Source organism: Petromyzon marinus, chromosome 20 (assembly GCF_048934315.1).
Source record: "Petromyzon marinus isolate PM22_M1 ecotype Great Lakes invasive population chromosome 20, UKy_Petmar_22M1.pri1.0, whole genome shotgun sequence".
Lineage (NCBI taxonomy): Eukaryota > Metazoa > Chordata > Hyperoartia > Petromyzontiformes > Petromyzontidae > Petromyzon > Petromyzon marinus.
Window position 1 is genome coordinate 725,603 of NC_133686.1, and position 24,450 is coordinate 750,052.

General features: G+C 58.2%; 1 protein-coding gene across 1 annotated transcript in view; it reads right to left on the reverse strand.

The window, feature by feature from the left end:
* Positions 1-322: 322 nt before the first annotated feature.
* LOC116944051 (uncharacterized) overlaps positions 323-24,450 on the reverse strand; it is a 34,717-nt gene continuing 10,589 nt past the window's right edge. The window contains exons 9-13 of the mRNA XM_032957442.2: positions 22,295-22,447; positions 20,751-20,883; positions 16,981-17,041; positions 15,046-15,205; positions 323-10,611 (exon numbers count right to left, since the gene is read on the reverse strand). Of these exons, the coding sequence (XP_032813333.2) occupies positions 10,368-10,611; positions 15,046-15,205; positions 16,981-17,041; positions 20,751-20,883; positions 22,295-22,447 (751 nt within the window). The 3' untranslated portion in view covers positions 323-10,367. The remainder of the gene's footprint in view (positions 10,612-15,045; positions 15,206-16,980; positions 17,042-20,750; positions 20,884-22,294; positions 22,448-24,450) is intronic.

Genomic DNA, 24,450 nt, shown 5'->3' on the forward strand with positions numbered 1-24,450 from the left:
ATTCTAAATAATGCATGTGCTTATTTATCAATTAATTATTTTGGTTTTCTTAAAATTAGCACGGTGGCGTTCTAGCCTCAAGCCGTGACGATGACAGAGCCCAATTGGATGCGTTATTGACGGAGACGCCGACACTCGCCCAAGGCAAGGCCATCATCGTCCTCATCATTAGCGCGCGGTTCGCAAGTGACAGTCGCACCCGCGCCCACATCAATAATTACAGCGCTCGCAGCTTTGCTGGAATGATTACAACAACAACAACAAAAGCATTAACGGTGATGGTGGTGGTGGATAATTTAAAAAAAACGGCTGCAAAAAATAATTCCCACACCAAATATTTTATTTATGCTGACCCCCAGCTCTCGAACAACACAAAAACGCGAATTCCACTCAGAGTTTCACATCACTGTGGTCCCAATCCACTTGGCATCGTATCCACTGCCACTCCCACATGTTGACCAACATAACGTCAATCAAATTATGGTAAACGTTAATTTTTTTTCTACAGAATTCTCCGGATTATAAGACGTGTTATAAGATTTTAAGACGCTCCAAAAAGCGTGTGTCTCACTGGTATCAATACGGTCATACAGATCGGGTCTCACACACGCGCACAGGGCTTCCGGATTATAAGACGCACCGTGACTAAGATGGGGGGGGGGGGGTTAAATTGGGCCTTCACTCCCCGCAGCACCGGCGGCGGCTGCAACAACGACGATGACTGTGACGATGATTGTGACGATGCTTGTGACGATGATTGTGACAATGATTGTGATGATGCTTGTGATGATGCTTGTGACGATGATTGTGACGATGCTTGTGACGATGATTGTGACGATGATTGTGATGCTTGTGACGATGATTGTGACGATGCTTGTGACAATGATTGTGATGATTGTGATGATGCTTGTGACGATGATTGTGATGATGCTTGTGACGATGATTGTGACGATGCTTGTGACGATGATTGTGACAATGATTGTGACAATGATTGTGATGATGGCGATCTGGACCGGTGAGCAAAATCAAATATTCTCTTCGCTGTACACGGCGTGCCCTGATCCCGTTTAAAAAACACAAAAAAAACAAAAACATCACACGACCCCCGGTAGGGAGCCCTCGGCGGGAGGCGACAGGGACCGGAGGAGGGGGAGCAGCGAAGAGGAGCAGCGAGGTCACGCGAGGTCACGCGGCGCGCGACTCCGAGCGACGACGACCATCAAGGTGGAGGCGCAGCTCTGGAACTGCTCGCTGCTGGCGGAAGGGGCCTTGCTAAGAGGGGCCCTAGAGACACCCACACCCCGCTGTGAGAGGCCTTGCTAAGAGGGGCCCTAGAGACACCCACACCCCGCTGTGAGAGGCCTTGCTAAGAGGGGCCCTAGAGACACCCACACCCCGCTGGGAGAGGCCTTGCTAAGAGGGGCCCTAGAGACACCCACACCCCGCTGTGAGAGGCCTTGCTAAGAGGGGCCCTAGAGACACCCACACCCCGCTGTGAGAGGCCTTGCTAAGAGGGGCCCTAGAGACACCCACACCCCGCTGTGAGAGGCCTTGCTAAGAGGGGGCCTAGAGACACCCACACCCCGCTGGGAGAGGCCTTGCTAAGAGGGGGCCTAGAGACACCCACACCCCGCTGTGAGAGGCCTTGCTAAGAGGGGCCCTAGAGACACCCACACCCCGCTGTGAGAGGCCTTGCTAAGAGGGGCCCTAGAGACACCCACACCCCGCTGTGAGAGGCCTTGCTAAGAGGGGGCCTAGAGACACCCACACCCCGCTGGGAGAGGCCTTGCTAAGAGGGGGCCTAGAGACACCCACACCCCGCTGTGAGAGGCCTTGCTAAGAGGGGCCCTAGAGACACCCACACCCCGCTGGGAGAGGCCTTGCTAAGAGGGGGCCTAGAGACACCCACACCCCGCTGGGAGAGGCCTTGCTAAGAGGGGGCCTAGAGACACCCACACCCCGCTAGGAGAGGCCTTGCTAAGAGGGGCCCTAGAGACACCCACACCCCGCTGTGAGAGGCCTTGCTAAGAGGGGCCCTAGAGACACCCACACCCCGCTGGGAGAGGCCTTGCTAAGAGGGGGCCTAGAGACACCCACACCCCGCTGGGAGAGGCCTTGCTAAGAGGGGCCCTAGCGACACCCGTACCCTTCTGGGAGAGGCCTTGCTAAGAGGGGCCCTAGAGACACCCGCACCCCGCTAGGAGAGGCCTTGCTACGAGGGGCCCTAGAGACACCCACACCCCGCTGGGAGAGGCCTTGCTAAGAGGGGCCCTAGAGACACCCGCACCCTTCTGGGAGAGGCCTTGCTAAGAGGGGCCCTAGAGACACCCACACCCCGCTGTGAGAGGCCTTGCTAAGAGGGGCCCTAGAGACACCCGCACCCCGCTGGGAGAGGCCTTGCTACGAGGGGCCCTAGAGACACCCACACCCCGCTGGGAGAGGCCTTGCTAAGAGGGGCCCTAGAGACACCCGCACCCTTCTGGGAGAGGCCTTGCTAAGAGGGGCCCTAGAGACACCCGCACCCCGCTGGGAGAGGCCTTGCTACGAGGGGCCCTAGAGACACCCACACCCCGCTGGGAGAGGCCTTGCTAAGAGGGGCCCTAGAGACACCCACACCCCGCTGGGAGAGACCTTGCTAAGAGGGGCCCTAGAGACACCCGCACCCCTGGGAGAGGCCTTGCTAAGAGGGGCCCTAGAGACACCCACACCCCGCTGTGAGAGGCCTTGCTAAGAGGGGCCCTAGAGACACCCACACCCCGCTGTGAGAGGCCTTGCCAAGAGGGGGCCTAGAGACACCCACACCCCGCTGGGAGAGGCCTTGCTAAGAGGGGGCCTAGAGACACCCACACCCCGCTAGGAGAGGCCTTGCTAAGAGGGGCCCTAGAGACACCCACACCCCGCTGTGAGAGGCCTTGCTAAGAGGGGCCCTAGAGACACCCACACCCCGCTGTGAGAGGCCTTGCTAAGAGGGGCCCTAGAGACACCCACACCCCGCTGGGAGAGGCCTTGCTAAGAGGGGGCCTAGAGACACCCACACCCCGCTGGGAGAGGCCTTGCTAAGAGGGGCCCTAGCGACACCCGTACCCTTCTGGGAGAGGCCTTGCTAAGAGGGGCCCTAGAGACACCCGCACCCCGCTAGGAGAGGCCTTGCTACGAGGGGCCCTAGAGACACCCACACCCCGCTGGGAGAGGCCTTGCTAAGAGGGGCCCTAGAGACACCCGCACCCTTCTGGGAGAGGCCTTGCTAAGAGGGGCCCTAGAGACACCCACACCCCGCTGTGAGAGGCCTTGCTAAGAGGGGCCCTAGAGACACCCGCACCCCGCTGGGAGAGGCCTTGCTACGAGGGGCCCTAGAGACACCCACACCCCGCTGGGAGAGGCCTTGCTAAGAGGGGCCCTAGAGACACCCGCACCCTTCTGGGAGAGGCCTTGCTAAGAGGGGCCCTAGAGACACCCGCACCCCGCTGGGAGAGGCCTTGCTACGAGGGGCCCTAGAGACACCCACACCCCGCTGGGAGAGGCCTTGCTAAGAGGGGCCCTAGAGACACCCACACCCCGCTGGGAGAGACCTTGCTAAGAGGGGCCCTAGAGACACCCGCACCCCTGGGAGAGGCCTTGCTAAGAGGGGCCCTAGAGACACCCGCACCCCGCTGTGAGAGGCCTTGCTAAGAGGGGCCCTAGAGACACCCGCACCCCTGGGAGAGGCCTTCTCTACCAGAGCTGAGTCTCTCACGCGGTGCTTGTCTTAGAAGTGTTTGTCTGAGTGATGTTTGTCTGAGCGATGTTTGTCTGAGCGATGTTTGTCTGAGCGGTGTTTGTCTTAGTGCTGTTTGTCCGAGTGATGTTTGTCTCAGCGATGTTTGTCTGAGCGATGTTTGTCTGAGTGATGTTTGTCTCAGCGATGTTTGTCTGAGCGATGTTTGTCTTAGTGCTGTTTGTCTGAGTGATGTTTGTCTTAGTGCTGTTTGTCTTAGCGATGTTTGTCTGAGTGATGTTTGTCTGAGTGATGTTTGTCTTAGTGCTGTTTGTCTGAGTGATGTTTGTCTAAGTGATGTTTGTCTGACTGATGTTTGTCTTAGTGATGTTTGTCTGAGTGCTGTTTGTCTGAGCGGTGTTTGTCTTAGTGATGTTTGTCTTAGTGATGTTTGTCTGAGCGATGTTTGTCTGAGTGATGTTTGTCTGAGTGATGTTTGTCTGAACGATGTTTGTCTTAGTGATGTTTGTCTTAGTGATGTTTGTCTTAGTGCTGTTTGTCTGAGCGATGTTTGTCTGAGTGATGTTTGTCTTAGCGGTGTTTGTCTGAGCGATGTTTGTCTGAGTGATGTTTGTCTTAGTGCTGTTTGTCTGAGTGATGTTTGTCTGAGCGGTGTTTGTCTGAGTCATGTTTGTCTGAGCGATGTTTGTCTTAGTGATGTTTGTCTTAGTGATTTTTGTCTGAGTGATGTTTGTCTGAGTGATGTTTGTCTGAGCGATGTTTGTCTTAGTGCTGTTTGTCTGAGTGATGTTTGTCTGAGTGATGTTTGTCTTAGTGCTGTTTGTCTTAGTGATGTTTGTCTTAGTGATGTTTGTCTGAGTGGTGTTTGTCTGAGTGATGTTTGTCTTAGTGATGTTTGTTTGAGTGGTGTTTGTCTGAGTGATGTTTGTCTGAGTGATGTTTGTCTGAGTGATGTTTGTCTTATTGCTGTTTGTCTGAGTGATGTTTGTCTGAGTGATGTTTGTCTGAGCGATGTTTGTCTGAGTGATGTTTGTCTGAGCGATGTTTGTCTGAGTGATGTTTGTCTGAGCGGTGTTTGAGCGATGTTTGTCTGAGTGATGTTTGTCTGAGTGATGTTTGTCTGAGTGATGTTTGTCTGAGTGATGTTTGTCTGAGCGATGTTTGTCTGAGTGATGTTTGTCTGAGTGATGTTTGTCTGAGCGATGTTTGTCTGAGTGATGTTTGTCTTAGTGCTGTTTGTCTGAGTGATGTTTGTCTGAGCGGTGTTTGTCTGAGTGATGTTTGTCTGAGCGATGTTTGTCTTAGTGCTGTTTGTCTGAGCGATGTTTGTCTGAGTGATGTTTGTCTGAGTGATGTTTGTCTGAGCGATGTTCGTCTGAGTGATGTTTGTCTGAGCGGTGTTTGTCTGAGTGATGTTTGTCTGAGCGATGTTTGTCTGAGTGTTGCTCGCTAGGAGGAGGGATAACACTGTGTAATAATGTTTTGTTCCTGGGTAGTAAGTATGATTTCCTAATTGCTTATGCCTCAAAAGTAGAGAAAATGGCGATTATTCCCCACAAATTTTGCTTTTGTGACCAGGACAATGATATTTTGAAATGTACCTATTTTCCAGAACATTCCAGATAGATTCAGCGTTGAGTAAACTTGGAGTAACTTCTAGAACATTCTATCACTTTCCAGTAATATCAATAGTATAAATACAGGGGCCTTAAGCCCACCAGTTCAAACTTGGTTGGAAGCTTTCGTGACTTAGCTGCCTAAGTGGATACATATCTGCATTTTTCTGAGATGGCATCAAGAGGCTGCAAGCAATCGGCAGACGCATTTTGCTATGTCTGTGGTCAATTTATCAAGACAAGAGCGAAAAAGTTCTCTGTGGAAGCATCTGCTAAGATGTGTGAGGCCTACAAGGCACATTTCGGCATGCCTGTCGGGGATCAAGACAAACCCTGGGCACCTCATTTCACCTGCGAGCAATGCAAAACAACTCTGGAAGGTAAGATGGACAATTGTTGCTCGGAAATTTATGTTATAAAATATGTTAAAAGTTTTCAATTGTAAAAGTTTTACATTTTTTAATGTTTTACAATTTTCAATGTTATTGAAAAAATATATCATATATGAAAAATGTTGCGAGAATCTCTTACACATTAGTCATGGGTGAAATCAATGCACTTTTGTAGGATAGTACAGACGGGAAAAGAGAGCCATGAAGTTCGCTATCCCAAGAATTTGGCGGGAACCCACTGACCGCTCAAGCAACTGCTACTTCTGCATGGTGGACCCTTCCAAACGTCGGACTGGCAAGAGTGCACCTGCTATCACGTATCTGGACCTTCCTTCATCCATCGCCCCGGTGCCACACTGCCTTGGGCTCCCTGTACCCACTCCTCCGGAGAGAGAGCAGCCGTCTTTAGAAGAGAGCAGCAAGTCAGAGAGCGAGGAAGACGTTGTAGATTCAGATGACAATTTCAGAGATGGAGCTGAGGAGAGAAACCCATACTACCCCAACCAAAAAGACCTCAACGACTTGATCAGATTTCTTGGTCTCACCAAGTCCAATGCAGAGCTTTTGACGTCTAGGCTCAAGCAGTGGAACTTATTGGATGAAAGTGTGCAAGTCGCAGATCAGAGGAAGCGTCACCAGCCTTTTTGCAGCTTCTTCACCCATCAAGATGGGCTCTGCTTCTGCCACAATGTGACCAGTCTGTTCCAGGCAATCGGAATCGCCTGTAACCAGAATGAGTGGCGCCTCTTCATTGACAGCTCATCCAGGAGCCTCAAAGCCGTGCTGCTCCATAATGGTAACAAGTACCCGTCTCTTCCCCTGGCTCACTCGGTGCACTTAAAAGAGGATTATAACAGCATCAAGACCTTGCTGGATGCCTTGAAGTATGACGAGTATGGCTGGGAGGTCATTGGAGACATCAAAATGGTGGCATTCCTGATAGGTCTCCAAGGCGGTTTTACCAAGTTTCCCTGCTATCTTTGCCTTTGGGACAGTAGGGACACCAGGATGCACCACCACAGGCGGGACTGGCCACAGCGGACCGAGTTCTCTGTGGGGAGGAACAACGTCAAGTGGGAGCCACTGGTGGACCCCCGGAAGGTGCTGATGGCACCACTGCACATCAAATTGGGCCTTAGGACACAATTTGTCAGAGCTGTAGATAAGGAGTCGGCAGCCTTCAACTACCTTCAAGACTTCTTCCCTAAACTGTCTGAGGCAAAGGTCAAAGTCGGTGTCTTCGTCGGACCACAGATAAAGAAGATAGTGGAGTGCAATTAATTCCCCAAGAAGCTCACAAGCAAGGAGAAAGCCGCTTGGAACAGCTTTGCGCCGCAGTGGTTCGTGGCTTCCGGGGCAAACACAAGGTCGAAAACTGTGGAGCTGGTTGAGACTCTGGTGAAAAACTACGGCACAATGAGCTGTAGGATGTCCCTCAAAGTCCATATCCTTGATGCTCATCTTGATAAATTCGAGAACATGGGAGCGTACTCGGAGGAGCAAGGCGAGCGCTTCCCCCAGGATATACTGGACTTTGAACGCCGCTACCAAGGACAGTATAACGAGAACATGATGGGAGACTACCATTGGGGGCTGATTCGTGAAAGTGATTTACAGTATAATCGGAAATCACGAAAAACTACTCACTTCTAAATCGTTTGCAGTAATTTTTTTATTACTTTAGTATAAATACATGATAAATTTGATTTATATGTTGTTTTATTCTGACTTTGTGAAAGACACAAATTCGCCCGTTTTCTCATTGAAAATAGCTCAAAATATATCACTGTCCTGGTCACAAAAGCAAAGTTTGTGGGGAATAATAGACATTTCCTATAATTTTTAGGCAGAAGCAATTACAAAAGAACACGTACTACCCAGGAACAAAAATTGTGCTACATAATGTAATTATGGGCGTAAGGCACCACCACCACCACCAGAGTCCAAGCGACACAGATCCATACTAATCCTATTTCATTGTTGCCTCTATCCACACAACCCCGACACGGGCAACAGCCTTGGGGCAACGCGAGGCGGCTGTGGCCGAGTTGAGCAGTGCACAACAAAGACAACAAACCAAAGATCCCCGTATAGCCTCGAACAGACTGTTAGGGCAAGTGCTGTTAGCGAACAACAATGAAGGCCGCCGGCACGGCACGTCAACACCACGGGCGGCCGTCTTTGTCTCCTCACTGCCGATGTTTACACGCCACACCAGGTACTCATGTTAGGCTGAGTCGACCTAGCGGAGGCCCAGGACCGGTTCAGATAACCATCGCTGGTGTTGGCCGCGAGCGGTCATCGAACGTTGGGTCCGCGGTGTCGTAGCGCAGCGCGCTGACCGCTGCACCACAGCTCCCCGCACGGCGATGTCCTGCACAGAGCCGCGACCAGGCGAATGGAGGTGTCGACCGCGGATGTGTGTGTATGTTTAACTTCTTTCGCACCGTACGTAGCCAACCGTGCTAATCGGAGGTGCCGGGGATGGGCTCAGTGAGATGAGGATGAGGAGTAAGAGGTGAGTCTTCCTTGCGCGTGCGCGTGCACGTCGTGTCTCTGTCGTGTCTCTGTGTGTCTGAGTATCTGGTGTGGGGTGAAGGCATCCCCACTGGGGAGACAAAGGCGGCCGGGCGTGGTGCTGACCACCCACCTCCTCGTACGCCATGTCGGCCTTCATAAGTGCTGCTCGCAAACAGCACTTGCCCCAAGTCTGTTGAAGGCTAAACGGGGAATCTTTGTCGTTGTCATAGACGTGTAGCTGAATTTTTCACTCGATAATATTTGGAACTCTGCTCATCACGAAACGCCGTGCCATCGGCGTAAGGCACTACAACCAGGGTACAAGGCACACCGAGCCATAACAATCCCATAGTATTGTACGAAACCATTTCCGGAGAGCAGGGTTCGGGCTGAAAGTAAACAATGAGTACACGTGGGTACAGGTGGGAGCAGCTGAGCACGTGCTGCTCTAGTTGAACGTGTTGAGGGTGTTTGTGTGGGCGAGCACGCGTCTTTGTACACACACACACGTGTACGTGCACACACACGTGTACGTGCACACACACGTGTACGTGCACACACACGTGTACGTGCACACACACGTGTACGTGCACACACACGTGTACGTGCACACACACGTGTACGTGCACACACACGCACCCGCGTACGTGCACACACACGCATACACACACACACGTGTACACGTGTGTGTGTGTACGTGCATCTGTTTCCATCTGTACTGGGATAGTGTTGCCTAGTCGCGCAGGGCGTGGGATGTCTCCGGGTGCTCCGGTTTCGTTCCACGTGAACGCGTGGTTAGCCCACCGCGCCACGATCGATTCACGCTCACGGCCAACATCAGTGATGAATGTCTGTACCGCGGATGGGCCTTGTTGTCCTGCTGTGCAATCAGCCACATCCATTCCCCCCGTGCCACCCGTGCCACCAAATGGCACTTACCGCCTCCGCAGGCGGCGCGCTGGAGACAGGAAGCGTGGTGGCTCCACGGCGGCTCACGCGACCCTCACCTCGGCCACAGCGCCACCCCGCTGGGGGAGACGGGGAGGGGCGGGGGTTCTGAACCCCCCTCCACCCAGGTGGGGGGGGGGGGAATTAGGAGCCCTCCCCACTTTCCACACCGCCCCTTCTCCAAATGTTTTCGACAGTGGTCGTGTTATCTGAGACCATTGTCGAGATTTTTCAGAGCTGCAAACTTGTGAATAAGTAATGCGTCACTATTGATGTTTATTTCATCATATTTCATGTTAAAGACTGAAAGCTGCAATTACACGCAGCGCGTCTGCGATCAATTGCGTTTCGCGAAATTCGTGCCTCTGTGGGGGCAAAGGCGCAGCCCTGCAACTGCTGTCTCATTCCCCTGCTAGCAGAAGCGCCCCCACTCGAGAGAAGCCTCAGAGCGTGCCTCTACAGCGGATGTGTTTACCTCTCTTCCAAGCTGGCCCAGACGCATCGTAGTAGCCACACTTTACCCCGCCACACGCAACCTGCCCATCGCAGACTCGTGGGAGTGAGCGCATGCATACGGCTGGGTGGACAAGGGCGGGCGTTGGGATTCCAGGAGCTTGCACCGTGACAGCTGCCTCGCCACGGGTTCGAACCGGCGACCCCCGGGTCGCAAGTCCAGCGAGCTGACCATGGCACCACGACAGTGGGCCTTGACCTCGGCATCGCCGCGAAGACGAAGTGCCCTCTCCGAACTAACGTGGCCGGGTGCCAATCTGGCCCACAACGTCCGTGTGGGACGCAGAGGTCGTTGTTAAATGGGTACACGACACGCTCAGCGATACGCTCGCTGCTGGGGCTGTTGCTGTGCGTCCCGTGAGCCCGCGGCCCCGTTCCCCGCACGAATCCAGAGCAGGAGCCGTGCGGTCAGCGCGGGGATGAACTTACTCCGGGCGTGGGAACGACGGGAGCTGGGGTCGTGGACATTACTTTCATCGGGGTTTGTCCGGGGTTAGGCGGCCTGGAAAATAGTCCATACCCGGCACACCACGCCCAGTGTACTTTCCGCTATGGCCGTGGCGACAGCGACCGACGATGAGGACGACGACGACGATGATAACGATGATAACGATGATGATGAGGACGACGACGACGATGATAACGATGATGATACCCGCGCGCTCAGTCGGCGCTGCCCCCGTTGGGGGCGGACGCCGCGGAGTCGAGGGTGAGGCTGAGCTTCTGCAGGAAGAGGAGCTGCAGAAGAGCGGCGGCAGTAGAAGAGGAGGAGGAGTCCGCGGGGTCGTCTCCCCGGAGCGTGGAGCCCTCCACCGAGTCGAGGGCCCCCGGGTCCCGTCCGCGCGTCGCCACTCGCGACGCCCCCCCGGTGCCCTCCTCCCACGGACGCCACCGCGGGGCGCCGTCCCTGCGACCCGGCACGGGTCGACGTCGCGGTTCAACCCGCAGCGCAGCCGCACAACTACCACTGCACCATAGCCACACCGCACTGCACCATAGCCACACCGCACTGCACCATAGCCACACCGCACTGCACCATAGCCACACCGCACTGCACCATAGCCACACCGCACTGCACCATAGCCACACCGCACTGCACCATAGCCACACCGCACTGCACCATAGCCACACCGCACTGCACCATAGCCACACCGCACTGCACCATAGCCACACCGCACTGCACCATAGCCACACCGCACTGCACCATAGCCACACCGCACTGCACCATAGCCACACCGCACTGCACCATAGCCACACCGCACTGCACCATAGCCACACCGCACTGCACCATAGCCACACCGCACTGCACCATAGCCACACCGCACTGCACCATAGCCACACCGCACTGCACCATAGCCACACCGCACTGTACCATAGCCACACCGCACTGCACCATAGCCACACCGCACTGCACCACCGCACTGCACCACTGCCACACCGCACTGCACCATAGCCACACCGCACTGCACCATAGCCACACCGCACTGCACCATAGACACACTGCACTGCACCATAGCCACACCGCACTGCACCATAGCCACACCGCACTGCACCATAGCCACACCGCACTGCACCATAGCCACACCGCACTGCACCATAGCCACACCGCACTGCACCATAGCCACACCGCACTGCACCATAGCCACACCGCACTGCACCATAGCCACACCGCACTGCACCATAGCCACACCGCACTGCACCATAGCCACACCGCACTGCACCATAGCCACACCGCACTGTACCATAGCCACACCGCACTGCACCATAGCCACACCGCACTGCACCACCGCACTGCACCATAGCCACACCGCACTGCACCATAGCCACACCGCACTGCACCATAGCCACACCGCACTGTACCATAGCCACACCGCACTGCACCATAGCCACACCGCACTGCACCACCGCACTGCACCACTGCCACACCGCACTGCACCATAGCCACACCGCACTGCACCATAGCCACACCGCACTGCACCATAGACACACTGCACTGCACCATAGCCACACCGCACTGCACCATAGCCACACCGCACTGCACCATAGCCACACCGCACTGCACCATAGCCACACCGCACTGCACCATAGCCACACCGCAACCATAGCCACACCGCACTGCACCATAGCCACACCGCACTGCACCATAGCCACACCGCACTGCACCATAGCCACACCGCACTGCACCATAGCCACACCGCACTGCACCATAGCCACACCGCACTGCACCATAGCCACACCGCACTGCACCATAGCCACACCGCACTGCACCATAGCCACACCGCACTGTACCATAGCCACACTGCACTGCACCATAGCCACACCGCACTGCACCACCGCACTGCACCACTGCCACACCGCACTGCACCATAGCCACACCGCACTGCACCATAGCCACACCGCACTGCACCATAGACACACTGCACTGCACCATAGCCACACCGCACTGCACCATAGCCACACCGCACTGCACCATAGCCACACCGCACTGCACCATAGCCACACCGCACTGCACCATAGCCACACCGCACTGCACCATAACCACACCGCACTGCACCATAGCCACACCGCACTGCACCATAGCCACACCGCACTGCACCATAGCCACACCGCACTGCACCATAGCCACACCGCACTGCACCATAGCCACACCGCACTGCACCATAGCCACACCGCACTGTACCATAGCCACACCGCACTGCACCATGACCACGGCACACTGCACCATAACCACGGCACACTGCACCATAACCACGGCACACTGCACCATAACCACGGCACACTGCACCATAACCACGGCACACTGCACCATAACCACGGCACACTGCACCATAACCACGGCACACTGCACCATAACCACGGCACACTGCACCATAACCACGGCACACTGCACCATAACCACGGCACACTGCACCATAACCACGGCACACTGCACCATGACCACGGCACAATGCACCATAACCACGGCACACTGCACAATAACCACGGCACACTGCACCATGACCACAACTGCACCATAACCACGGCACACTGCACCATAACCACGGCACACTGCACCATGACCACAACTGCACCATAACCACGGCACACTGCACCATAACCACGGCACACTGCACCATAACCACGGCACACTGCACCATAACCACGGCACACTGCACCATAACCACGGCACACTGCACCATAACCACGGCACACTGCACCATGACCACGGCACAATGCACCATAACCACGGCACACTGCACAATAACCACGGCACACTGCACCATGACCACAACTGCACCATAACCACGGCACACTGCACCATAACCACGGCACACTGCACCATGACCACAACTGCACCATAACCACGGCACACTGCACCATAACCACGGCACACTGCACCATAACCACGGCACACTGCACCATAACCACGGCACACTGCACCATAACCACGGCACACTGCACCATAACCACGGCACACTGCACCATAACCACGGCACACTGCACCATAACCACGGCACACTGCACCATAACCACGGCACACTGCACCATAACCACGGCACACTGCACCATGACCATGGCACACTGCACCATAACCACGGCACACTGCACCATAACCAAGGCACACTGCACCATAACCACGGCACACTGCACCATAACCACGGCACACTGCACCATGACCACAACTGCACCATAACCACGGCACACTGCACCATAACCACGGCACACTGCACCATAACCACGGCACACTGCACCATAACCACGGCACACTGCACCATAACCACGGCACACTGCACCATAACCACGGCACACTGCACCATAACCACGGCACACTGCACCATAACCACAGCACACTGCACCATGACTACAACTGCACCATAACCACGGCACACTGCACCATGACCACAACTGCACCATAACCACGGCACACTGCACCATAACCACGGCACACTGCACCATAACCATGGCACACTGCACCATGACCACAACTGCACCATAACGACGGCACACTGCACTATAACCACGGCACACTGCACCATAACCACGGCACACTGCACCATGACCACAAATGCACCATAACCACGGCACACTGCACCATAACCACGGCACACTGCACCATGACCACAACTGCACCATAACCACGGCACACTGCACCATAACCACGGCACACTGCACCATAACTACGGCACACTGCACCATAACCACGGCACACTGCACCATAACCACGGCACACTGCACCATAACCACGGCACACTGCACCATGACCACAACTGCACCATAACCACGGCACACTGCACCATAACCACGGCACACTGCACCATAACCACGGCACACTGCACCATAACCACGGCACACTGCACCATAACCACGGCACACTGCACCATGACCACGGCACACTGCACCATGACCACGGCACACTGCACCATGACCACGGCACACTGCACCATAACCACGGCACACTGCACCATGACCACGGCACACTGCACCATAACCACGGCACACTGCACCATAACCACGGCACACTGCACCATGACCACAACTGCACCATAACCACGGCACACTGCACCATAACCACGGCACACTGCACCATAACCACGGCACACTGCACCATGACCACGGCACACTGCACCATAACCACGGCACACTGCACCATGACCACGGCACACTGCACCATGACCACAACTGCACCATAACCACGGCACACTACACCATAACCACGGCACACTGCACCATGACTACAACTGCACCACACTGCACGACAACCGCACCGCAACCCTACAAGCCGACAATGCCCGTCCCTGCCTCGTGCGGTGAGTGACGAAGTTCCGATGGTGCATTGATCGACTGCGATAGATCCGCGTGCTCGCGATGCGTGGATCGATCCCTCCGTGAGGTGCAGCTCTTTATGGTTCGCATGGATCGGCTCAAGCGGAGGAGCCACGCGCTTTGTTGCGTCATAGGACCGCCAGTGACGGCTTGGCGAGGCCTCATGCAGCAGTGGATGGATAATGGCTGATGGTGCTCATATCCATCAAGGTTCATAGAGCAGAGAAAATTAATGGGCCCAGACGATAAAGAAGCGATGCAAACGTGAGAGTGAACACACTGATCATCGATTCTTCAATCGAAGCGGCATCACAGTGGGTGTGTGGAATCAACGTGGCCAGACGTCTTGGAAAAGGAGCGATAACCCACATTTGACCCCACCACACGGGACTGTGTATATGATTTATACTGCTGGGTGCACAGAAGCGGCTGGGGAAGTGGCCGGGGGGGGGGCTGCATCCCTCCCGCTTTTAAAGCGACCTCAGAGCCGCCCTCGTCCTCGTTAGCGCTTCCACGGGGAGCAGCAGCGGCAACTCACGAGTTAGCGGTGTCCGTGAGCTGGGGGGGGGGGCTCGGGGCGTCCACGTGCTCCCCCACGTGCTCCCCCACGTGCTCCCCCACGTGCTCCCCCACGTGCTCCCCCACGTGCTCCCCCACGTGCTCCCCCACGTGCTCCCCCACGTGCTCCGTCTCCGTGGCTGCAGCAGCGTCTCGCAAAAAAAGAAGACGGAGGAGAGAAACACGGGGCGGAATTAAATAATAACGTCACGGGCGCGCGGTGTGACACAGCGATTCTCATTAGATCGTGGCAGCCAAAAAATATCGCATTTCTTAACCTATGGACGGCTGCTTCAGAATTGGATAAAACAGAGACCCGTTCTTCAATTCCTCTGAAATGGAGCTGTCAATTAACGACAAGCAATATTTTAAGAAATGTTCCATTCGCACCCCCCGCCCTAGCAAGGCCGACTCGTGGGGGTCACGGGCCGCGAATGGCGCTGCAACCCAACAGGCGCACAGCCGGTCCGTGCCACCCTCGGGGTCACGGCGGGGTCACGCACACACATCCACGTCGGTCCATCTACCTCCCCTACCGCCCACTCAATCCACACCCCCGCCCCCACCGCCCACTCTATCCCCCCCCCCCCAGTTCGAGCCGAGACACTGAGACATCTCTTCTCCGGCAAACGAGCGCGGTTCGTTTTTTTCTGATTGTGGCCGGAGATAGAGGGGCCGTGCGCCCTCCGCCTCGCGTGTCCCCCGAGGAATTCGGCAAACGAGGCCACTTTGTTTCGGCACAATTCCCCTGCAAATTTTGCCGAGCGAGAGAGAGCGAGCGATAGATAGAAAGCGAGAGAGAGCGTGCGAGAGAGAGACAGAGAGAGTAAGCACGCGATGGGAAAAAGGGAGAATCTATCACGGACCTAACGGGACGCGCGAAGCGAGTGTCTCTCCCCCTCTCTCTCCGTCTCCCTCTCTCTCTCTCTCTCTCCCCCTCGCGCTCTTTCCCTCTCCATCTCTCTCTCTGTCCTCTCTCCCATTGCGCCTCCTCTTTCTCCGAGAATTCTGCCGCGTCCTGGCGTCCACGACGCCCTAAACGCACTCGCACGGCGCGGGGGCTGCACGCCAGCGGAGCCGGGCCGGCCCGAGGGGCCCCCCAAGCCACGTGGCCCTGGAACGCCGCGTGACATCAACAGCCGGGGGGGAACGCTCCCGCATTTGCTACAAGCCGCGCGGGAACCTGGGATCCCACTCCGTGCCGTTTGTTGCTGGCCACTTGGCGCTTTGGGGCCTCGGCGACGGTGATAGCGAATAAAATAAAATGGCAAATACCCCCAAAAATGCGAAAACGTTCCCGTGGTGGCAAAGAAGGCGATTGCGCTTTCGGAAATGAGATTTTGGCTCGAACGGTGAGAGGGGTGGGAGGAGGGTAAATGAAGGGGGGTGCCGTGACAGTCGTCCGCCCCCGCTGTGTGGGAATGCAATGGGAGGGGAGCGGGAGGGGTGTGCAGGTATTTTCTATTTGGAGGAAGTCACGGGGGAGTCCATGTCAAGAAGCTAAGGGATGCCCGTGGAGGATTCGCGTGGGGGGCGGGGGGAGCGGCACAACTCATGAATTCGTCTCCACGGTCGCAGGAGATGAGACTCGAGCCCCAGAGACCCCCGCGGCCTCTCGTTCGGGCAGCTCCAGCTCCGAGTCTCCGCCGCAGCCACACGCGGCGGCCACAGCAGAGCAGGGCCGCATCTTGGATCGGGGTGGCACGGTTTTTCAGATTTGGGATCAGGGTGGCACGGTTTTTCAGATTTGGGATCAGGGTGGCACGGGTGGGTACAGTCGACTCGCACGCGCCAGGTTTGTTCGTCTCTCTTTGCAGTAGACGCACTGGGGGGGGGGGGGGGGGGGGGTGTGGGGGCTTTAACGCTGCATCTTCCTCACACGCGCGTGAATTCAGGCGGATTCGTGGTCGCTCACCCCTCGTGCTCCCGCGCAGCGCTCCTCGCAGGCAGTCGAGCAGAGCGCCGACACCGCCCTCCTGCAGGAGCGGGGAGAGGCGCGCCGCCGGGGGGGGGGGGGTGGCATGAATATTTAATCCCCACATCGGTGCCTCGCTGCTCGGCGTCCTAAGCGGCGCGGGAACAGCAGCGGCCACGCGCACATTTAACCAACGTCTCCCACGTCTCCAGCGTCTCCCGCGTCTCCCGCCTCTCCCGTGCCATGGCAGCCGCGGCGCGGGAGACGCGGGGCGCTGGAGGTGCAGGAGACGCGAAACGAGCAGCGATCTCTCCCGCTCACTCTCTCTCCCGCTCTCTCTCTCTCCCGCTCTCTCTCCCGCTCGCTCTCTCTCCCGCTCTCTCTCTCCCGCTCGCTCTCTCTCTCTCCCGCTCTCTCTCTCTCCCGCTCTCTCTCCCGCTCGCTCTCTCTCCCGCTCTCTCTCTCCCGCTCGCTCTCTCTCTCTCCCGCTCTCTCTCTCTCCCGCTCTCTCTCTCTCCCGCTCTCTCTCCCGCTCGCTCTCTCTCCCGCTCTCTCTCTCCCCGCTCGCTCTCTCTCTCTCCCGCTCTCTCTCTCTCCCGCTCTCTCTCCCGCTCGCTCTCTCTCCCGCTCTCTCTCTCCCGCTCGCTCTCTCTCTCTCCCGCTCTCTCTCTCCCGCTCTCTCTCTCTCCCCGCTCTCTCTCTCCCGCTCGCTCTCTCTCTCCCGCTCGCTCTCTCTCTCCCGCTCTCTCTCTCTCTCCCGCTCGCTCTCTCTCTCCCGCTCTCTCTCTCTCTCTCCCTCTCTCTCTCTCCCGCTCTCTCTCTCTCCCGCTCTCTCTCTCTCTCCCGCTCGCTCTCTCTCCCGCTCTCTCTCTCTCTCTCCGCTCTCTCTCTTCTCCCGCTCTCTCTCTCTCTCCCGCTCGCTCTCTCTCCCCCGCTCTCTCTCTCCCGCTCGCTCTCTCTCTCCCGCTCTCTCTCTCCCGCTCGCTCTCTCTCTCTCCCGCTCGCTCTCTCTCTCCCGCTCTCTCTCTCTCTCCCGCTCGCTCTCTCTCTCTCCCGCTCTCTCTCTCTCCCGCTCTCTCTCTCTCTCCCGCTCTCTCTCTCTCTCCCGCTCTCTCTCTCTCTCCCGCTCGCTCTCTCTCCCCTCTCTCTCTCTCTCCCGCTCGCTCTCTCTCTCCCCGCTCTCTCTCTCCCGCTCGCTCTCTCTCCCCCGCTCTCTCTCTCCCGCTCGCTCTCTCTCTCCCGCTCGCTCTCTCTCTCCCGCTCGCTCTCTCTCTCTCGCTCGCGCTTAAAGCTGTCAATTAAACGTACATCTGGCGCATAAATTAATCAGGCGGCTTTCTCCGTCGGCACGTGCCGGGTATTTCCCAAAAGGGCAAAGTCAGCACGTGGCGCTCGTCGTCTCCCGCGAACCGGCTCCGCTACCGACAGCCGCGATGCTAAATGTTCGCCGACAGATGGACGGGCGGCAAGCAGTGATAGGCGCTCGCAGACAATGGAGGTGACCGCACGGTTATCGAGAAGAAGCTCACCAACCCCTCGCTCGATCGCTCGCTCTCCCCCTTCTCTCTCTCTGTCCGGAGCTCACGGCGCGTCGGTGCGCGGCATCGTGAGTAATGAGAGATCAGAATCAGAATCTTTATGCATTTATGAATTCGAGCAGCAGCAGCTGCTCGAGTCGACCGCTGCCGACTCTCCGGACAGAGATCGCCCGGGCAGCAGCTGTCTGAGTGAGCAAAAGCTCAGAGCAGGTGTCATTCGTCTGAGCTTCGTCACCTGAGTCAGGCTTGTTAAGCAAATGCCAGACGTCATTTGGCACGAGCGCTCCATCGAAACCAAAGGGGGCCCCGTTCAACACGAAATGTGATTTAGTGCATGAGCTCGTGATGCCTTGTCGTGGAGCATCACGGGTAATGTAGCGGGTCAGAGCAGGCACCGCTGAGCGGCTGGGTCCCTGTGTGGCTGTGTCCACGTGTCTGTGTGTCCACGTGTCTGTGTGTCCACGTGTACCTACGCGTCTGCGTGACTATGTTTCCACGCGTCGTCTGCGTGTCTGTGTGTGTCTGTGTCTGTGCCAGAAGCTAAGCAGGAAGCCACGCTCTCAGCCTCTCAACCCCCCCCCCCCCCCCCCCCCCGAGGGTGACGGCCTCGTGAGACGCGGGGCCCGCGATGTCTCTCGCCGGCGTCTCGCCGTGACGCACGGGACAATAACGGAGAGGCGCGCCGCGTCGCTCCGGCACCCGGGGCTCGTCTCTACTCCTCCTCCTTTTGTATCCGCCGATCCCCAGCACCTCCTCGTTAACGAGAATGTCCCGAGAGCCGCCCCGCGTCCCATTGCATTCGCCCTCCTCCCTAACTGCGCTATCCAAGGGGGGTGTCTCCTCACATCCTCGAGGCGCCACCGGCCCCTGAGCCCCCAGCGCGGACCCAGCGTGGCGGGGCCGACCGCAGGGCCGACCGCGGGGCCAACCGCGGGGCCGACCGCGCCGCCACGCTCGTCCACAGTCCGTGCCGCCACCGGAGAGCACGGGGGGGGGCACGGGGGGAGCACGGGGGGGAGCACGGGGGGGGGGCACGGGGGGGAGCACGGGGGGGAGCACGGGGGGGGGCACGGGGGGGAGCACGGGGGGAGCACGTGGGGAGCACGGGGGGGAGCACGGGGGGGGCACGGAGGGGGCACGGGGGGGTTCACGGGCCGCTCTCGGTCGCCGCCGTTTTTCTTCTTCAGCGGCGAGGGTTGCGTCCCACCCCGGCGTGCCGCACGTGCCATCGACGCCGGCCGGTCGCAGGAGTCGCGAGCCGGGAGCTGGGGCTCCACGTGGCCCAAGGTCGCGATTGTGACCGCGCGACATCCGCGGATTAATCGGCTGCCGCCAAGCGTCGATTGAGGAATGACAACAAATCACTCGCGAACCGCGTCCCGTCGCAACGCGCCCCGTCGCATTGGGTCCCAGAAGCTAAGCAGGCCTGGGTCGCGCTTGGATGGGCGACCGCCGTGCCCAGCCCAGCTGTTGTGTCCCCGATTTCGTGGTGCGGGGGAGCCCGAGGGAGGCTCCGCCCCGATTGTCGATGACGATTTTCCGATTCTTACGACGACGATGACAGCAGTGGTGGTGGCGGTGATGGCGGGGGCGGTGGTAGCGATGGTGGTGGTGTGATGGTGGTGGTGGTGTGATGGTGGTGTGATGGTGGTGTGACGATGGTGGTGTGATGCGCACCCCCTTTGCCAATCCCTTGCAGAGCGAACGATGCCCCCCACACCGCGTCAATCAGGGGAGGTTCTTTGACCAAATTTGAATAATATTTGTGTATCAATAATATAATATTAATAATATAATATTAATAATATTTCTGTATCCATAATGATTAGCACATCGTGATGAACATGACAATAACGATGATGACGATTATCACTGATGTTGGTGATTATGATGTACGCATGATGATCATAATGATGGTCATAATGATGATTGATGCTCACTATGCTGTCAGAGATGATGGTGATGATTGTGGGCATGATTTTTATGATATTTACTTTAGCGTGGCAATGACGGTTAAGAGACTTGCAGTGATTCACTGTTAACGATGTGTTGATGAGGATGACATCTGCATTGTGATGATGATGACAGCGCTAACGAGGGCACCCCTGGTGGTACTCTTGCTGCAGATTGTTTTTGACCACGCCAGTGAACACCTCGTCATCAATAGCGCGGCTCGTGATGAAACAAAGGGTGGGGTGGGGGGCTGGGATGAGTGGTGCCGTGCGGGCTCACGAGGCTGGAGGAGAAGGTGGAGGACGAGGTGGAGGAGGTGGAGGAGGTGGAGGAGTACTCCTGGTGCTCGGGGAGTGCCCGGCGCTCGCTTTGCCCACCCTCGCTGCCCACGCGCACGGGGGACGCGCCGAGCCTGCGAGACGGGCGCGGCGGAGGCGGGGAGAGGCACCCGCCGGGAGGAGGAGGAGGAGGGGGGGGAGGAGGGGGGGGGGTGGAGGAGGGGGGGGGATTGATTCGCGGCTCGAGGAAGAGGAGACACAATCTCAGGTCCCGGTGGTGGCGCCCATCGCCGCTCCCACCAAGTGTCCACTCGTCGTCGTGTCGAGCCCCGCTCACTATTTATGGATTACCCAACCCCCCCTCCCGAGCCCCCCTTTATTTTAAAAGGCGATGCTGCTGCTGGTGCTGCTGCGGCGGCGGAATGGGGGGCAGCGATCTGGGCTTGCAGCTCAGAGGGCGCCCGGCGCGAGTCCATCTCCCGGCGCGAGTCCATCTCCCGGTGCGGCAGTGGCAACAACGGCGGCAGGAGCCTTGAATCCCAGCGCCGCCCTCCCCTCCCCCCGCACCGCCACCCCCGCGGGCTACGGCGGCGATCCCACGGAGCGTGGCTCTCTCGAGCTCCCCCTCGCGGTGACCCCTTCCGCATGAAGGGAGCCCGAGCGAGCACTTGCAGGGCTGCGCTCGGCACACTGCCGCAGCTCGGACCGGGGCCCCGGCCATGCCCACCGGGGTAGCTCACGGAGAGCGTGGGGTGGGGGCAGCTGACGCGAGCTGTGGTGCCGAGTGGCACCGAGGCGCTCCGCAGGTGTCCCGGGGCGGCTCTCCACGCCGTGGAGCCCTCCTCTAGCGATGGCCTCAGGGGCTTCATCATCAGGGGGGCGACCCGTATACAACAATATCATTCCGCGCACCACATCCAGTATACCCCTCTCTCCCTGTGGCTCCTACTTAGTCACGTGCCGCTGCAGGCTACCAGCAGAAGTAGCGACAATGCGCTCCAGTCGTCCACTCCAGCAGCACCGGGGCCCGAGTTCTCAAACTCGGGCCAATTGTGCCGCAAGTAGGGCCCAGTAGGTGGCACGTGACTGCAAGTAGCCACGGTCACGGCCGTAGCGAGATGCATTCTGGATATGGGCTGCCGCTGTGGGCATTTATTTATTCCCATTGTTGCGATGATGATGATTTCAGTTTGCAAACTGCAGGCAAGAAGCCCATTGCAGCTGCGGCTTCGTGATTCTGGCGACGCAGCAGCAGCAGCAACAGCGAGGAGGAGGAGGCTAATGGAGCCGCACTTCGCGCGCCAAAAGCGGTTGAGCCGCGACCGCCGTGGGGATGGAATTTGCGTGAGCTTCCGATGCTTGGCGCGGTGCAACACGCATCCTTTTCCACAAACATTAAAGGACAGCCGGGCGTGTGTGCAGAACGCACCCTGGGGAAGGGGGAGAAGAAGGGATCCGGGGGGGGGGGCGTGCGAGTGGGTGGTGGGCAGGGGGATTGGGGGGGGGGGTTGAGCGGTGGGGGGCGAGAGAGGCGATTTGTCTCACTTGGTTCGGAGCGCGCGATCGCCCTCCCCGCTCTCGCCACTCGCCCACGTCCCGCCACCACCACCACCACCACCACCACCCTCCTCCTCCTCCTCGGCCTCGTCTCCCGCCGCGCCAGGCCCCCCTCCCGTCCCTGGGTGGCCGCGGCTGCATCTGAAAATGTCACCGATAAACGCGGGGTCGGGCCCCGTGCGGTGCGGCGCGAGACCTTTCCTCCCCCCCCTCCTCCCCCCCTCCCCCCCCTCCTCCCCCCCCACCCCTCCTCCCGCCCAGCGCGGCGCGCGCCCTGGGCGGGAGGCAACCCACGCACCGCACAGCGGCGGCGGTGCGTGGGTTGCCGCGAGTCACTCGGCCGCGTATCCTCTCGCTGGGCCGATTGGGGTGACGGCGCGCTGGTGAACACGGTGGTGGACAGGATAATGAGCGTGGTGGTGAGCCTGGTGGTGAGCCTGGTGGTGAGCCTGGTGGTGAGCCTGGTGGTGAGCGTGGTGGTGAGCGTGGTGGTGAGCGTGGTGGTGAGCGTGGTGGTGAGCAGGATAATGAGCATGGTAGTGAGCGTGGTGGTGAGCGTGGTGTTGAGCAGGATAATGAGCAGGATAATGAGCGTGGTGGTGAGCGTGGTGGTGAGCGTGGTGGTGAGCAGGATAATGAGCGTGGTGGTGAGCGTGGTGGTGAGCGTGGTGTTGAGCAGGATAATGAGCGTGGTAGTGAGTGTGGTGGTGAGCAGGATAATGAGCGTGGTGGTGAGCGTGGTGGTGAGCGTGGTGTTGAGCAGGATAATGAGCGTGGTGGTGAGCGTGGTGGTGAGCGTGGTGGTGAGCGTGGTGGTGAGCGTGGTGTTGAGCAGGATAATGAGCGTGGTGGTGAGCGCGCCCCCCGCTAATGTACGCGAGGCATGTGGGGGTCGCGCCTCGCTAATTACCGCCGGTGCGGTGGAGAAACGAGCGCGAGATTTTTCTACTGCGGATTCATTGAGTGCCCCCCCACCTCCCCCCTTTTGTTGATCCGTTGCTGAATGAATCCGGGGGTAGGGGGGTGGAGGTCTCCCCGCGCCCTGCCCGTTGGTCACGGGGAGTTCTCTGAACTCGCTTCACCGCGCTGGTCAATGTGGGGTTCGTGAAGATGGGACGCGTTTGGGGGCGGGTCTAGATGCAGACTCGCCGCCGATGTGAGCCGTGACCGGGAATCGAACTCGGGTCGCCCTGGTTCGCAGCGCGGCGCGAGCCATCGATTCGCAGGGCGCTGTTGGCGGCTCACGCCGCGCTCCAACCCCTGGAGAGGCGTGAGCCCGGGTGACCTGGGGAAGCGTCCGTGCGTACTCAGCCGTCGTGATGTGAACCCGGCCCGGGTTACATTCCCACCCGCTCGCCCATTCACCACCAGCCATCATGATCAATCCACTGCTGGATGAAGGCCTTCTCCGAGCAGTCGCCACCACCTCTCGTGCTCCTGCTATCGGTAACGATCCGCACAGCACCCCGCACACGAGCCGATCTCATCGCTCCATCTCCTCGGTGGCCGTCACGGCACACACACGCGCCCGTGGCATTACCCCCGCGACAGTGAAGGCTGTCGTCTCCCCGTGAACTCGGGGAAATGGATTCGGCGAATTGATGCGATCGGAGACAGCGGCGCTAAGTAGCCTGCGCCGAGGAATTGAGTGTCTTGCGACAAATTAAAAATTCATATCCAATTCCCAAACCGAATAGCCACCTTGCTCTATAAATAAACATCAACAATCATTTACAGCCCTCTGTCTGCCGAGCCAATGCCGAGGGAAGGCCTCCTCCCCACGCCGCGCAGACCACGGAGGTCGTTTGGCCATACTTCGCCACGCTGGTTCAGTGCGGGTTGGTGAAGTGGGGGAGGGGGCTTAGTCGTGGCCGGGAATCGAACTCAGGTTACTGGGCTCGCAGCGGCGGTGCCCGAACCGCTGCGCCGTCAATCCTCCCACTTGGTATAAATACGCGTTCACGATGACACTGCCAGGCTGCACGAGATCTGCATGAATGCAACAGTGCGCACGTGTGCGTGCCGATGTTTGCGGTGTGGGTCATTTATTTGAAGCCTGTGACCAGGTCATCCAATCTCAGCAGGTAGTGAGCCTGGCCTTGCAGTGGTGGGACGGGCGGCCGTCACGTGCAAAGCATGCGTCA